The sequence below is a fragment of the Chiroxiphia lanceolata genome, chromosome 3, assembly GCF_009829145.1.
Source record: "Chiroxiphia lanceolata isolate bChiLan1 chromosome 3, bChiLan1.pri, whole genome shotgun sequence".
In the NCBI taxonomy this organism is placed as follows: domain Eukaryota; kingdom Metazoa; phylum Chordata; class Aves; order Passeriformes; family Pipridae; genus Chiroxiphia; species Chiroxiphia lanceolata.
The window spans coordinates 41,007,406-41,022,551 of NC_045639.1; the positions used below are offsets into that span (position 1 = coordinate 41,007,406).

Genomic DNA, 15,146 nt, shown 5'->3' on the forward strand with positions numbered 1-15,146 from the left:
AAGTTCTTAGGACTCTCTGTGATGTCATTCACAGCTTTTTATAAAAACTGTTTATTAGAATAAGGCAAGAAATGTCATCTGCATTTCTCTCCAGCCCACCAGGCTCTTCTCATGCTGGAAAATATAAGTTAAAGATTAGCTGAATTTTGTGCAGCTCATTTTAGAAGATTAAAATTACCAGGGAGATCTTCTAGCATGTAATAATCATCTTCTCATCAATGCATTCTTTTCAACTACCCAATTACTGCCATATTTAGATTACTCCCAGAATTGGGAGCTGGTATTTAATTACCATGTTTCACTGTGCTTGTACATCCTTAAATCTGCAACACAGACATATCACTTATAATTAACTTTGCAGTGGGTCCAGTGTCAAAGACTCCCCTCTCTCAGCTTCTCAAAGTTTTACAAGTCAAAAATTGCCTAATGCATGATAAATAATGCAGGCCCTGTTTATTCCATGCTGTGTGCAATTTTATGCTGGAATTAGAAGCCTCCTTGCCAAAAACATCCTTGATTCTCGGGCTTTGAGAGAGTAATTGGTACCTCACATTCTCCCCTTTTTTGCACCAATTAAAACCTGCAGGTGCACTAATGCTGTCATCTGGAATCTAGCTTGTACATCAGAGGTTCTTTTCACCAAATGTCTGCTATTAGTAAAATTGGCCCATCAGGGAAATTGTGAATGCTCTGTTTGCTGTTACAGTGCTCTGAAGGCCTTCCAAGTATTTTACTAGTGCAAGACCAGACAATAAATTTTTACCTCTAAAGTAAACATAGGTCATCATAAAAACTTATGTTCAGTTGGAAGTACTACTTCCTCAGTCACTCAAAGTATATTTGAAAGAGGCAAATCATATCTTCAGGAGTGCCTCACATTTAAAGGCCAGACATGACTGTTAAGGTCATCTACAATCTCCTGCTGAACAGAGACTACAAAATTTCTCTTTATTTCTCTTGAAAAGCACTCTAGTTCAGAGAGAAAATAGACTTAAAAAAAAAAAAAATGAACACCAAATTAAAGACTCTCACCAATCTTGAGATAGGTGGCAGAAAACAAGAGACACTGATGTCAGTAGCAAACGTGCTTTGGTTTAAAAGGGCTGATACTTCATTCACAGTTACAGTGAAGAAAAAATCCACCTGCATTTTCCAGTGCCATCTTGCCTCACTACAAAAGGTCTTCCTTGCACCATGAGACAATGGCTTAAAAGTACTGATCAGGTTTCCCAAATGTGTTGTTATAATTGTTTGGGGTTTTTTTCCCCACTCTATTATATGATGAGACTACAGTAGGCACCATACCATTATATGCAAGGCAATATATCTACTTTTATGGGGAACAAATACCACTCTAAGTGATCTCCCAATGAGACTGGCTGAGCTGGAATTTGGAAAACTCAATTCTGCCATCATTCCTAAAGGAACTTCCCTCCCCAGCCTCTAACAGAGAAGTGCGAAATCTCTCTACTTTATTTAGCTTTAAAGGTCAATCCTCATTTAAGACTTAACAGCAATCCCACTAAAACCTTGCTAGACTTTGGTTATTTATTTAATCATTGAATGAACTGTTCTTTTGCAGCATATTTTACAGCTTAAGAGACTTGACATTGAAACAGGAGAACATCCAATATTTAAGGTTTCTGCTCAAAAATCTATGGCATACAGCCCTGAAAAGGTTTACACTGGTCCCAAGTCCTTCACCTGTAAAAAGGTGTTTTGTCTGAGTAAGATGCCTGAAGTAATTAAAGGATTAGTGATATCTCCAGGGCACAACCTTATTTTGCAAAAAGCAGCCAGGAGCTGTACATTCTCAAAGGAGTGAGACCCTAAGAGGAATTTTCTTTTTCCCAAATATGATGAAAATGATATTACCATCCAAACGGATTTGGGCAGAAGGGAATGAGGCCATGGCATCCTACAACATTGCACGTACCTCCTACTATGTGGGGAGGGGCAATGTTTGTACCAGACCCCCTTGTTCTGAATACAGGAAAGAGAAAGGACATTCCTTCCATGCTCCCAGCTGTTTGCAGGACACCTGTAAAAATGCCTGTCCCCATCCAGCCCTGTACAACTGTGGGTGTCAGTTCTACAGATATTAATAAATAAAATTATATTTGAAAATGGCTTTGAATAGTTTGGTGATTTTAAAAGTTACTAAACTGAACAGAAAAAAGTTAAGCAACAACTGAATTCTTAAGAACTTTATACAACCAGAGATGACTATAAATTTTACAATGAACAGTGTGCACCTGGGAGGGAATTCTGTTTTCACAACATGCAAAACTGATTAAGTGGTAGCACTTTTCCTGAACACATTTGCACACCTCATAGGGAAACACATTGTTTAATACTCTCAAACACTTCTTATTTCACCATTACACATGAACAGAACTGAATAAGGAAAAAAAACCCAAACAAATAAGAAGTATCAATAAACATAACAGATTGTAAAACAAATACAGATAAATGCAGTATTAAGTCAATCCTGATTAAACAAGCTCTGCATGAAAAACAAGTCAATATTTGACTGAACTTCACAGACTTGAAGTTTCATATATATAATTTTACAAGGGGTGTGGACAGGATTACCATCAGAAAACTGAAAATAAAATCAAAATGCAGCCTCTTAGCAACTATTGTCTGGGCCATGCAGGAGAGGTTAGAGTTGGTTATTTTTACACCCAAAGTGGAATTCTGTAAATGTCACTTGGAACTACAGGAAATTTTCTTGAAACTTTAGTTAACCCTTCTTATACTGCAACTGCAGGGAAGGGTGTCTGGAAGTAGAGGGAGAGAGACCATCAGCTTATTCCTTCTACTTCATGATTTGTCAGCACCCATGCTAAAACACACTTGGATGCACCTGAACTGGGTTGCCAACAGCAAAGACATTTCTACATAAGGCAGGCAGAACACACATAGATTTGGGACAGGGTTCTGTTCTGTTACACCAGGGCTAAGTTCCAGATACTGAAGTACTCTCTAGGCAGAGCAGCCCAAACACACTCAGGAAGACTAAGATCTCAAGCAGATTTTACAGTTACTTGTTTTTACATGAGGTGACCTAGATCAGAGTTAGACCACTTCACTTCCAAACACCCAGATTAGAACCGGATGTTAGCTACAACTCTGTTCAATTTTTTGAATTTGGTGAACTAAATAAATACAAATCCCGCTATCCCATTTTCACATTTTAGATTACTACCAGCTTTACCTTGCTACCCTGAAGGCTCCAGTAAAGCCTCCAGGGCCTAAAGCAGGAAAGACAGACTCTAAAACATCCGCAAAATGTTTTGCTGAAATAAAAGCTTTAGTGTTTACAGGAAAGAAAAGGTCTTCATTTTCTGCAGGATTCCACAGCTGCCAAGATGTCTTGCAAAATGCTGTTTCTGTTTTCCTTACTAACCTAGAGAAAGAGAAATTAAACTGATGTAATTTGATGAATAGCCTCTATACCAGTGTTTACTTCAAAAACAATCAAAGGAGAAATTCAAATGCGTTTCTTTTTCAGTGCAGGAATGTTGAGTGTCAAACACCTGCTTTCTTCTGCTACTGAGAACACAATATGCTAAACCCACAAACACACATAATTGAATATTCAATGATCTTTTTGATTTAATTATCCATGGCATTTTGCAGTATTATTCAGGGCTTGAATAACTAACAAGAATCACTCAAAGAACTAGCATGTACTTTTGTCATTACTAGAATCGTTTTCAACCACCAAATTTAACTTTCCTACTATAAAGTGTTCTTATGCCTTCGTTACTTGCAAGGGTTGTATTTATTAAGATGACAGACCCAGACAAAAACATCTGCAAAGAAAAAAAAATTTAAAACAGGCTTAGAAGCATACCTCTGCAGTCTGAGAAACCTTAGTACTGCAGGATAGAAGCACCTCCAAAAAGAAATAAGAGTACTTGAGAAAGCTGGGGTCTTCTGTAGCATGCTGAGAAACAGCCTCGGTTGACCAGTCCATGGAATGCTGGGCTTTAAGACCAGCATATGTGAAAATCCATGTAGCCCAGTGCCCTGTCTTTTTGCTTTCCAGCACATACAGATTACTGTAAACTGCCAACCAAATGCTTGTGCTTGCCAGTAAGCTCAGCTCCTGGGGGCACAGAGCTGGGGGGGGGGCCCTGGGTGTGTAAATTAGCCCTTCTTGACAGAGCAGGTCCTGATCCAGAGCCCAGTGACCCATGCATTACTAACTCAAACAAAACCTGGGAGATGACTGGGATGGTAAAGGGTTAAGAAGCAATTGTGAAGCATCACCAAAAGCCTCATTTTAAAAAGTCTAAGAAATTTTCCCCAGTATTCAGACCTCTGCAGAGAGGGCAGGAAAAAAATCAGACAAAGACAGATGAGCCAAAAAAAAAAAAAAAGAGTAAGGACATTCCTATAAAGTTGGAGAAAAGCTGTTTGACAAGAAAGGAGAGACATAACACTGTGCACAGCATAAAACTCTCTACCAGCAAGGTTTTCACCGCACTCCCTGTTATCTGCATTTAAGATGTGAGCACAAGAGTTTGTATCCCTCCTAGTACTACAGTCAATAATGAACAGGAGGAAATATTGTTATTATTATTATTCAACAGGTGACAACCCTACCTCAAGAATTTGACCCTAGGAGCCTACCACTATTTACAGTCCCAGACATCCTATCCAAATGCTGGAAACCAACACAGTAAAAGCTGTGTTGTCTGTAAAAGCTACAGACAATGGCCTCACCTACCCCACTTGATTTCAAGACAGCAGATCAACATGGGACTAATGAATAAGTGACATTAAAAAAAAAAGGAGGGGAGGGAGTAATGAAAGGGAAGATCTGCCTGAAAATGTCCCTGGTTTTACTGAGAATCATTCCAAGCCTGTTCTAAGATAAACAAAAACCCTCACAATAACAAAGAGAGCAAGACAACAAAGAATGCTCTTCAGTAAGGCTATTGAGAGACCCCAAAGTAAACAATAAACAGCACATATGAGCCAAACTCTAAATCTCACAGCAAGTGTACTGATATCCTGACTTTCAAAGGACCTTCTGCACATTTAATAGCTCTTCCCACTCTCTCACAGCCAACAAAAACGATACTACATTTTATCTATCCCTTTTCCATACCTACATGCCAGAAGTCCAGTGAGAGCAGCAGAGGGACAGTGCCAAGCACTGGGAAATTTTCACAACTGTTTTACAAACGCTGCTTTATAGATATAAGTCTCCTCTTAAGATCTGGAGACATTCTGTGCAGGCAGCTTTCCCAGAAAGAACAAATCTCCCAGTATCTGTACTGAATGTACAAACAGATGGGTACAATTTTAGACAGGGAGTTAAAAAAACCTGTAGATGCTGCTTATACTAAGCATTTAGGTAATGTGGAGGAAATTACCACCTAGACTACAAGCATGCAACTGCAGAGGACAAAAGCCTTCTTCCCCTGTTATAAGTACTGTGAAGGAAACTGCTCATCTACAATCTGTTCAAATGGAACCTTTTTGTCTCATCCATTCAGCTATTTTCTTTCTTAATAGGCATATGCAACCAAACTTCACTAATGGGTTTCATGAAGGCAAAATTACTAGATGGGGAAAATGGGAGAAAATTAGTATCTGCCAGCTGCTACGGATAACCTGATCCTATTCATGACACCATGTCTGCAAAACTACACAGACACATGCAATGCAAAAAGAGCCTCTGTAGTTTCACTGTAAAGTTTAGTTCTCAGTAAAATGGAATTGGGCAACAATGGAAAGAAATGTGTTAAATATCGTTAAGTGCCCTAACATAATAAATTAAACATTTGAGAACAAATGTTCAACTGCTTTTAGGGCATCTGGGCCCATTCACCAACAAAATAAGCTTTCAAGACAGAAGGGACTGTAAAACCCCAAACAGCTGTCTCTGTGCTCTTGGCATCAAACATCAGAACTGTCCTTGTGACACTAAGAGAAGGATGAAAAAACTTTGCTGAGCTACTTGAACGCAGCCAATCTCCATTTTAAGTGATGAAGCAGCAAGCATGTTTTCGGAAGGTAGTCTCCTACTTCTGTACACTTCCAGGCACCATAACAGTTAGTAAGAAATTACTGACCATGAACTGTTTGGACAACCCAGGTTCTCCCCATGCCACAGTCCTCGAAGAATATGTGAGCTGGTGATTCAACATTCACTTCAGCTACTAACACTTCTGACTCCCCACAGGCCAGTTCTGTTCCTGGCCATGCACATGTTTTAACCAGTTGGGAAAAAGCATATAGTGTGTCGCTGGAGCAAGAGAGACAGATGCTCTCCTGCACAAGACTTCAGCATAGCAGGTCTGTGTCACAGGGAATGACAGCAGTCTCTTACACATTTCACATCCGTGCTTTTGGCTAATGGATTCACCAGAGAACTCTATTTAATCAAAGAAACCTGCATGTCCTAATCTCAGCAGCATAAACAGGATGGGTCACTTTTTTTTGCAAAAATTTTTTAGCTAGAGAAAACACTGCTCTGTTGAAATTTACAGAAATACTTTTTCTGGCTGCAGTCAGTACTTGGGAGAAGGATGTGTCAGAACATTGACACAGCTAAAAACCCAGTGTTGAGTAGCACATGCCCTCGGAACACCACCTGATAAAAAGAGACAACAGGAGCCTCAAAAGCTTCCTTGAAAAGCCAAATGCTATTTTCTAGCACTCCATTTCCTCCCAAGAGTACCAAACGCACACACTACTCTCCTGCTGTGACTGCAGCCTAAGCACTGAGTGACTGTTGCTTTCAGTGAGGCTTCTCCATTCTCTATTCCCCAGTCCTATCACTGTACAGCAAGTCATACAAAATTCATATTCATATCACAGAATATTCCAAGTTGGAAGGGATCCACAAGGATCATCAAGTCCAACCGGTAAGTGAATGGCCCCTATGGGGATCAAACCCACAACCTTGGCATTACTAGTGCTGTGCTTTAACCAACTGAGCTCATCTTCATGTGCATCTCTGTTCAATAGCCTGACAACAAACATTCATCAGGTTGGTAGTAGAAAACCTGGGGCTTCATCTCTGAAAGGAACAGTAGGAGTTGAATGCTTATTAAAGAAAAGGAATAGCCTCTCGACTTTGCTCCTACAATTGCTTTAGCACTTAATTAAACTGGCATTTAAGGTAAAAACAGAAACTGAAGATGATGATGGGATCCCCAACTAAAAGAAAGCTGAAGAACTTTTCTGAGCACTGCAGCTTTTTTAACCTAACTTTGAAGAGGAAACAAACATAGGTCAAAGGAGTGGGGGATGTGTTTAGCTTGATTTTGTGAAGTATCCAGGACACTTAGAGATGTTAAAGAAACCTCGTGCACGTATTCCTATGAACCAAAGCTTGTGGTAAGCTTTTGAGACCTTCCCTGTAACTGATCAGAAATGCACTTTGAGGCCCTAATATTCTGAAAATTATGTCTGTAAAAATAACATAATGAATTCCAAAATTGGTTCACTGACTCCAGAGAAAGTATACTCCATTTACAAGTGTCTCTCTTCTATAAATCATTTCTGCAAACTCCACTGCTGCCTTTTTTTATGAATACGATTACTGGTAATACTTCTGCAAGCCAGTCTGGGAAAAAAAAAAGCTTAAAAATCTGACTGTACTTTAAAAGATTTAACTCTGAGGAATAATGAATACTTATGCAGCAATAATACTACAGCAAGAAAACCTTTTAACACAACTATATCATTACTTCTGCAGCCCCTCACAAGCAAAGCCAGCTGTGTGAGCCTGCTACATCAAGTGCCAAATGGGATTTTTTTTTTTAATAATGTGAGCACCTGCCCATTAAGAATAAAATGGAAACTAAAAAGCTTATTTCATACAAGCTACCCACAGCTATCAATTGGTAGCAACAGTTTTTAAACAGAGCCAAATACAAAATAGTAACCTAGAACAGAAGGCTCTTTAAGGATATTAAATATTACTCACATTGAACACTTTAACATCTTTCCTACTTCTTATTTCTTCAACAAGATCCAGTGGCTTTCCCTTAGGTATTGGAATAGTTCCAAGCACCACAGTCCCTGAGCCAGCCAGTGTTTGACGAACAGCTTGAATAAAAGCCTGGCTGAAGAGTTCCATTTTACCAATCTCATCAATGACACAAATTCTTCTCTCTGTGCCACTGCCATGGTTTACCTGTGGAAAAATGCATCAAGAGACTGTAAGTAAAACAGAATTCAGAAAAAGCAACAGAAATAATTTCTATGCTGATAAAAGAAATACCTCCTAAATAAATAAATTCAATTGTAATACTGGGGAAAGTGGAAGAGTCAAAGCTACTGCTGGCAAATGACAGACTTGGAAATCTACTATTTTTATTTCAGGACAGATTTTTGGAAGGATGAAAATATATGTACAGTATAAATACCAACTGCTATAGGAAATATCCATAATATCAGATTTCCTTCAAAGCAGAATTCTCACAATGTTCCCATACAAGCTATTTGACAGTTAAGAACTACACTTTGCCTACTAGCAGCTCTCAATCATTCTGAGGCTCACCAATCTTTAAAATCTCTATTCTTCCCATCAAATTATGCATTTAGAATAGACAGAATAGATCAACAGTCACACAAAACAAGTATTTTAAAAAATATACTTCCATTAACTCTAGATTTGGCATTTTCTTCTCTTTCAGTTGGGTTGAAGGAGGAGCACTTCTCTCAGAACAACTGGCTTTCTTCAAAGCTACCTGGATAACAACCAAGCCATTGCAAGTCCTTCCCACATCAGAACAGTCCTCTTCCATTTCTTTGTTGAGATCTATCTTATTATATAGTCCTAGCCACCTTCCTGGATTGTAGGAGAGACATCATACTAACAATTAACCACATTTGTGGTTTGTTTGCTTTTTTCATGAAGTGAATACTGTGCCAAACAGTACCATGCTGCAGGCTGGTGCAAGCAGCAGTGAAGTCTGCAAAAAAAGATGGGTGACTGCTACTGAGGAAAAAGCATTCCTGAAGTCAAGGAACTCTTCAACAGAAAAACAAGTGCAATGCCTACCCTGTTTTGGTAAAAGTAACTCAGAAGTGTGCTCCATTATTTACAGAAGCAAGGAGGAACTGAGCTAAATTCAAAACATCACTACAGATCTGTAAATATGTACCAAAACAAGCCATATTACACAGAACCTAAAAAAAAATAGAGGTATTCTCCCTTGTGAAGGCAAAATGTTTGCTTCCAGGAAAGTAAAAGAACTGTATAAAATGTAAAAATCTTTTCAAGCTGAGTCCCTACTGAGTAGCTGTTTTATCTAAAATCCTTTCATAGATCAGTGAGCCAAAAAGCCAATACCAGACACGAGGTCACACACTGAGAAACACAGCATTTTGCTCTGAAAGAAACTGAAAAAACTTCATCAGTCCTGCCTGGTAAAGTTTGCAGAACTGGAGAGATCTTCCATTGCAGAATCTACCCCATTCTCACTGGAGTGAATAAAGCCGTAAGAGCAGCCATCAAGACTAAATGGGCATGTGCCCATTTCATGCTGCTCTCTGATCAAACCAGACCATACCTATGACTCTCCTGACCTCATTCTTCATTTGTCTCTTCTTGTTTCAGTTCTGTGATCTTCCTCACTCTCCTGTTCCACTTTGGGCCACCTGCATGCATGACCACATTCCTACTGACAAACAGTGCCTCCGGTGAGCACAGGATCATGCACTGTGTAACTCTGCTGGCCCCAGTTCTTCTCTTCACCTTCTTGCACTTGCAGTAAGCTATATAAGAAACTGAAAAATTCAACACTGCTAACAATTTTCTAGGAAGATCTCTCCTGGACTTCATATTAATTCAGTAGTGAAAGGATTCCACATGCAGTACTGGCTAAATGAAGTATTTCTATTAAACTATCTTTGTACTTACTAACATCATAAATACAGTTGCAGTGAAATTAAACATATAAAACTCGTTCCATTTTATTAATATTTCCTTTCTCCCTTGCCTCAACATCTTTGTTTCCCTACTGTCAGACTTTAATGTTCCTTGACAAAAACAAGAATCAGATCGTCAATCTTATTTTTGCTCCTTGCACCTCTGTGGTTTTTGTTCTAAGTTCATCAAAAAAGTCCCTTCTTCCTTGTCCCCTTGAGCTTTGGCAGTGTAGAGAAATCACAATAGGATTTTTTTAGTAGTACAGTTCAGCAGCTGCTGCACACTGTTTGTGATGTTATTGCCAAAATCAGATCTGTTCTCGTTTAATTTTAGAGAGGTGAAAGGTTGGAGTGAGAGAGGAAAGAGAAGGAAAAAGGCAGTAACAGAATATTAGCAGAAGGATAGGAAAAAGACTGTGTGGAAAGTCTTGTCACAGTCAGAGCACTCCTTGTGCAGCAGGCTAAATCCCAAATAATGAGGCTGCTTATTATAAGTCTGCAGGTACTTATACAGTGGTAATCAAAAATACCCACCGGATTCAAGAAACAAATGCTTCTACTGGAAGACGATGAGAATGAGAAGTGGGGAAAAAGGGCTCTAAAGAAGAGCAGCAGCAAAAGCCTTTTTCTTGCACCCACTGACTCAATTCTCCATGTTAAGCCATTAGTACATTTTGTTTGCTTTCCAATATGTGAGATAGTGGCAAAGGAAGAAACTTTCTACTAGCTGCCTCTTCAGGTCAAGGAGGTCTTGTTCACAAGATGACATCAGATCAAGAAAAAGAAGAGACTGCAATCTCTGCAAAACCATAGTAATGACAGGAGAACAAGCCAGATTTGTTCCTCCAGATTCCTCATCCCGAAGTCAATCAGAATCAGCAAAACCCAAGAAACAGGCCATTTATTAATATCAAAAACTAGTGCTGTAGAAGGGCCTTCCAGTAACACTGATCATCGTAAAACACACATTTTTCAGCAGCTTTCATAGAATACTCACATTTCTTAGCATAGGTAGAACCAACTGCTCAAAGGAAACAAGGTCTACAACATATTGTCCAACCCGGTATTCACATCTTGAAGTAGAATTAGAACTGAAGTTGAAAAAGAGACACAAAATTCTTTCTCAGTACTGAGTTTAGTGAGAATTCACTGCAGTCATTTCAAGTGGATTTATGGGAATTTATTCAAATAAATCAAATGCCCTCAATTCTTCTAAGAAAGGATGGGAAATAAACTCTGCAAACCATGATTAAGTCATATTGCAGAGAGCTTGCTTTTAGATAATATTTATACCATAAGCTACCTTCACAGCTATGCAAGCTCAAGTTTGAACAGTGTAAAGGAAGGACAATGACATCTAAAAGTTAGCAGGTGTTTTTACACTGAAATCAAAACTCATGTCTGCAGTTCAGATCTTTGAATTTGGTAATGTAACACTACAGACAGCATCACAGCAGTAGCCCAAATCTCAGTATAGAGAAACACTTAAACAATCTCAGAAAAATACTCAGTTTGCATGTGCTGCGCCACACTATCGTAGGTGAACCTCTGTTATTAGCAGAATGTAAATTATTTAGTCAGATCAACTCTGTCTGAATGAGGTGCTAAGGTCACACGTGGACCTGGACTAAGTTTTGCTCAAAGTGGGAAAATCTAAGGTTAGAGAATCAGGAGAGACTGTGAGCTCCTCTGCACTTCAGAGGCCCCTCTCTTAGTGTGGCTCTGAAACCCTCTTTTTCTTCAAATTCACATGTGAGTTTTGAGGGCCAGTCAATGGCTCTTTAAAACAATGTTATAGGCAATTTCCCTTTTTATTTTCTACTTCTGTCTCCAAAAATTAGCCAGTGGAAACACAGAAATCTTCCTCCCAGCCCATAATAAGCTACTAACTGTATTCCAAACAGATTTGGCCTCATAATAAAAGGTTCGTCAGTGCTTACTCTTTATCTGGTGTAAAATCAGCAGTAAGAGAGAACATCCCCCCAGCACATTTTCAATATTTCAGTATGCAACAGAGACACTGCCTGCATATACAATAAAGGTATCAGTCAGGACACAAGAACTAAACAATGAACCTGACCATGAAAGCCATATGTGTGCTGGAAATCACCTTCTGGAAGAGCATTTAACATGCTGATGGATGAAGCAGACACATAAAACAATAAGCCACTTACAGTTATTAAAATCTCAGTACCTGACTCTAGATAAAGGTCCTCGGCTTCCAGACAAAGTGACAACATCAAATCCTGTTCTCCTGCCACCTTCTCTAACTTCCTCTGTGTAAAATCCATCAATGGGAATGCCTGAGGATTTTAGAGCTTGAGTGACTTTCTGGATCAAAGTAGTCTTTCCAACCCCTGAAAATAAAGAAGAAAAAAAAGCACAGAGCATTAATCTTCTTCTGCACTAAAAGCCCATTTTTAAACACCACAGTAATGATTCAGTTCAGCAGAAACACTGATTACTTTTGAAGTTTGCAAATTATTTTTTTTAAATGGTAGGAAAGAACAGAAGCGCCTTTTAAAGTTCATCCTGTACTGAAACGGTAAAGTTTTACTAGCATTTAAGAAGTTCACAACAGAATGGTAAAAATATCCCAGGCTACCACTGAAATAGCTTAGATAGCACACAGGCAGGCCACAAAACTTACCCCAAGACAGGTAAATACATGAGAGCCATACTGTTACACAACTGATATCCAAGCTTGCTGGAAGACTGACTGATGAATCTCCCTTTCTACCACTGATATTCACTACTTTTTAAGAACAGAGCTAAGTTTACCCCCTTTTTAGATCAAAAGGTCAAAGCAGACAGCTATTAACAGAAGCCTAACTGGTGCAAAGAACACACTACTTTCCCTGATGTCCTAGAAATCAGAAGTGCTTGATGCCCGTGAGATACCAGGTCCTACATGGCAAAAAGTATTCCCAACAACAGAAAAATTCTTCTTCTGGTAATTGAATCAAGAGACATTTTGACTAGACATAGGGAAAATTTTTTTTATTGTGAGGCCAATGAAGCCTGAAACAGGTTGCCTGTAGAGGCCATGCAGTCTTCATGTTCTTTGAGGTTTTCAAGACATGACTGCATATGGCCTTGAGCAACCTGGTCTGGCCTCATAGCTGACCCTCTGTTACACCTCTCGAAGTTCCTTTTACATGAATTATCCTGGTACCCTTCTCTTTAATCCATTTTCTTACCCTAAGACAGGTCCTTAAAAGCCTCACCACCTGATGTCTCCTTGCACATTCTGATATACCTTTTACAGTGTAAACATTGGTCATGTCCCAGGCATCCTTTCACGTCCCCCAAGGGAGCTATTTCTTCTCCTTTCCATCCCTTGACAATCTCCTTTTAAACTCATCTTTATCACCTCTCACAAAATTTAGTGCTATCACTTCATTTTTAATCATTGCTCTAAAAAAATCTGAAGATAGAAAACAGTCCTGCAGAATTAATTCCCAGAGACGAAGAACACAGACCAAATGTGAGATGCCTAAAGATGCCAAAAGAAATAATTTCAACACACACACACCAAATTTCTCCTTTTTCCTAACAGTCAGTATCAATGACAAAATACACTGTGCCTTCAAGGGCATCTAGCCAAACTCTTAAACAAACTTTTCAAAACTGAAGAAAAGGGCTTTCTGGCAGTTGAACAACAATAAAATAACAAATGTGGCACCCTCAGCATCTAACATCTTTCCAAGACCTTGTCTCTATAAGCGAATTTATACTAATTTGGCTAAGTGGATTTGCTATCTCTAATTTGGTTAACTTCATTCAGTAAATTGCCGAAGAAAGCTAGAATGATTCAAACTAAATTTAAGAAAGCTTGAAGTTATACATTTCGCTAATCAAAACAGCACATTCAATTTCAGATAAATGACAAGAGACAAGGCCTAAGCAGGCCTAACCTTTGAGTCTCCCAGAGGGCTGCCTTTATTCAAGTGGATGGAAAGACAGAATGAAGGGGGTAGAATGTATCCCTATCTCAGCCTAGCAGTAGCATTTTAAATTAATTGCAGGCAAGACAGGCATCTACAAGAGGTTCACAGAAAGGAGAATTAGGTCCAGTGCTTTACTCCCACACCACAAAAGAAACGTTTGCAATCATAATAACTGGTTAATTTCTTTATCAACCATATAGTTCAACCCTTATACTATACCCCACTCTGCCTCCACAATAATCTGATTCCCCTACCTTGATGAACTACTCCAGTGCTTCAATCAAAGCCTGTCCATCTGGGATATCAATTATTACCTATATCTGAACATCACTTAGGTTGCAAGTGCTAAATCACTACAATTAAGTTACAGAAAACACGAGCTCTCAGAAATTATTCATGGATGCAGTTTACACGAAACAGGATTAGTTGTCCGGGAGGTGAGGTTTTTTCCCAACACCGAACTGCAGGGCTGGAACCAGGGACAAATCAGTAGTGTCTGGAGAAGTAAATGACATAGGGGACTGGATGGAGAGATAACATTGCCTTTCATTAGGAACAAACTAATTAGTGCATTAGGAACAGCTCTGACCCCAGCACGGGGGGAGCGCGGTACCTCGGGGCCCACACGCCGGGGGTCCCTGGAGGCAGCTGCCGAGCCCCGCTGTAGCTGGAGGCGCTCCCGGGGCACCTGGGAGTGCAGGCCGGCGGCGGGGCCCGGCAGCAGGTGCCTTGACCCGGCTTCAAGTGCCCCACAGCCCCGCCGGCATCGTGCAGGGCGGCGGCCGAAGCCGAGCCAGGCCCGGCCAGGCTTAACCAAGCTAAGCCAGGCCAAGCCAGGCCAGGCCAGGCCAGGCCAGGCCAGGCCAGGCCAGGCCAGGCCAGGCCAGGCCAGGCCGGGTTGGGCCGCGCCGTGCCGCGCCCCAGAGCAAGCCCTGCGAGCGCACCGCCTCCCCCTGCCCCGCTGCCAGGGCTCCTCCCGCCCCCGTTACCTGGGGGTCCTGTGAGAAACACGTGCCTCGACATGGCGGGGCCGCGCTCCGCCCTCGCCCCGCCCTCGCCCCGCCCCGGCGCTGCACCGCCCCCGCTCCGCCCCCGGCCTGGCCCGGCCCCGCCCCACACCCAGGCATCGCCCCAGCCCCAAACCCCGGAGCAGAAGATTACCCCAGGGTCGGGGGGTGAGTGCTGAGGCACGACGGGCCGTTCCCGGCCTGAGGCGGCCTCGGAGGCGTGGCCCAAGAGTGGGCGGGTGCTGTGGTGTTTCCCATGATATTGACGTACTTAACGTGAGGG

At 40.8% G+C, this 15,146-nt stretch overlaps 1 protein-coding gene across 1 annotated transcript; it reads right to left on the reverse strand.

Moving 5' to 3' along the window:
- Positions 1-1,534: 1,534 nt before the first annotated feature.
- Positions 1,535-14,937, reverse strand: NTPCR (nucleoside-triphosphatase, cancer-related). The gene is made up of 5 exons (XM_032682777.1): positions 14,846-14,937; positions 12,101-12,263; positions 10,904-10,997; positions 7,958-8,167; positions 1,535-3,412 (listed from the first exon to the last, which is right to left on the reverse strand). Exons 1-5 carry the CDS (start codon positions 14,877-14,879, stop codon positions 3,344-3,346), a joined length of 570 nt encoding a protein of 189 aa, XP_032538668.1. The 5' UTR covers positions 14,880-14,937; the 3' UTR covers positions 1,535-3,343.
- Between the last annotated feature and the right edge of the window lie 209 nt (positions 14,938-15,146).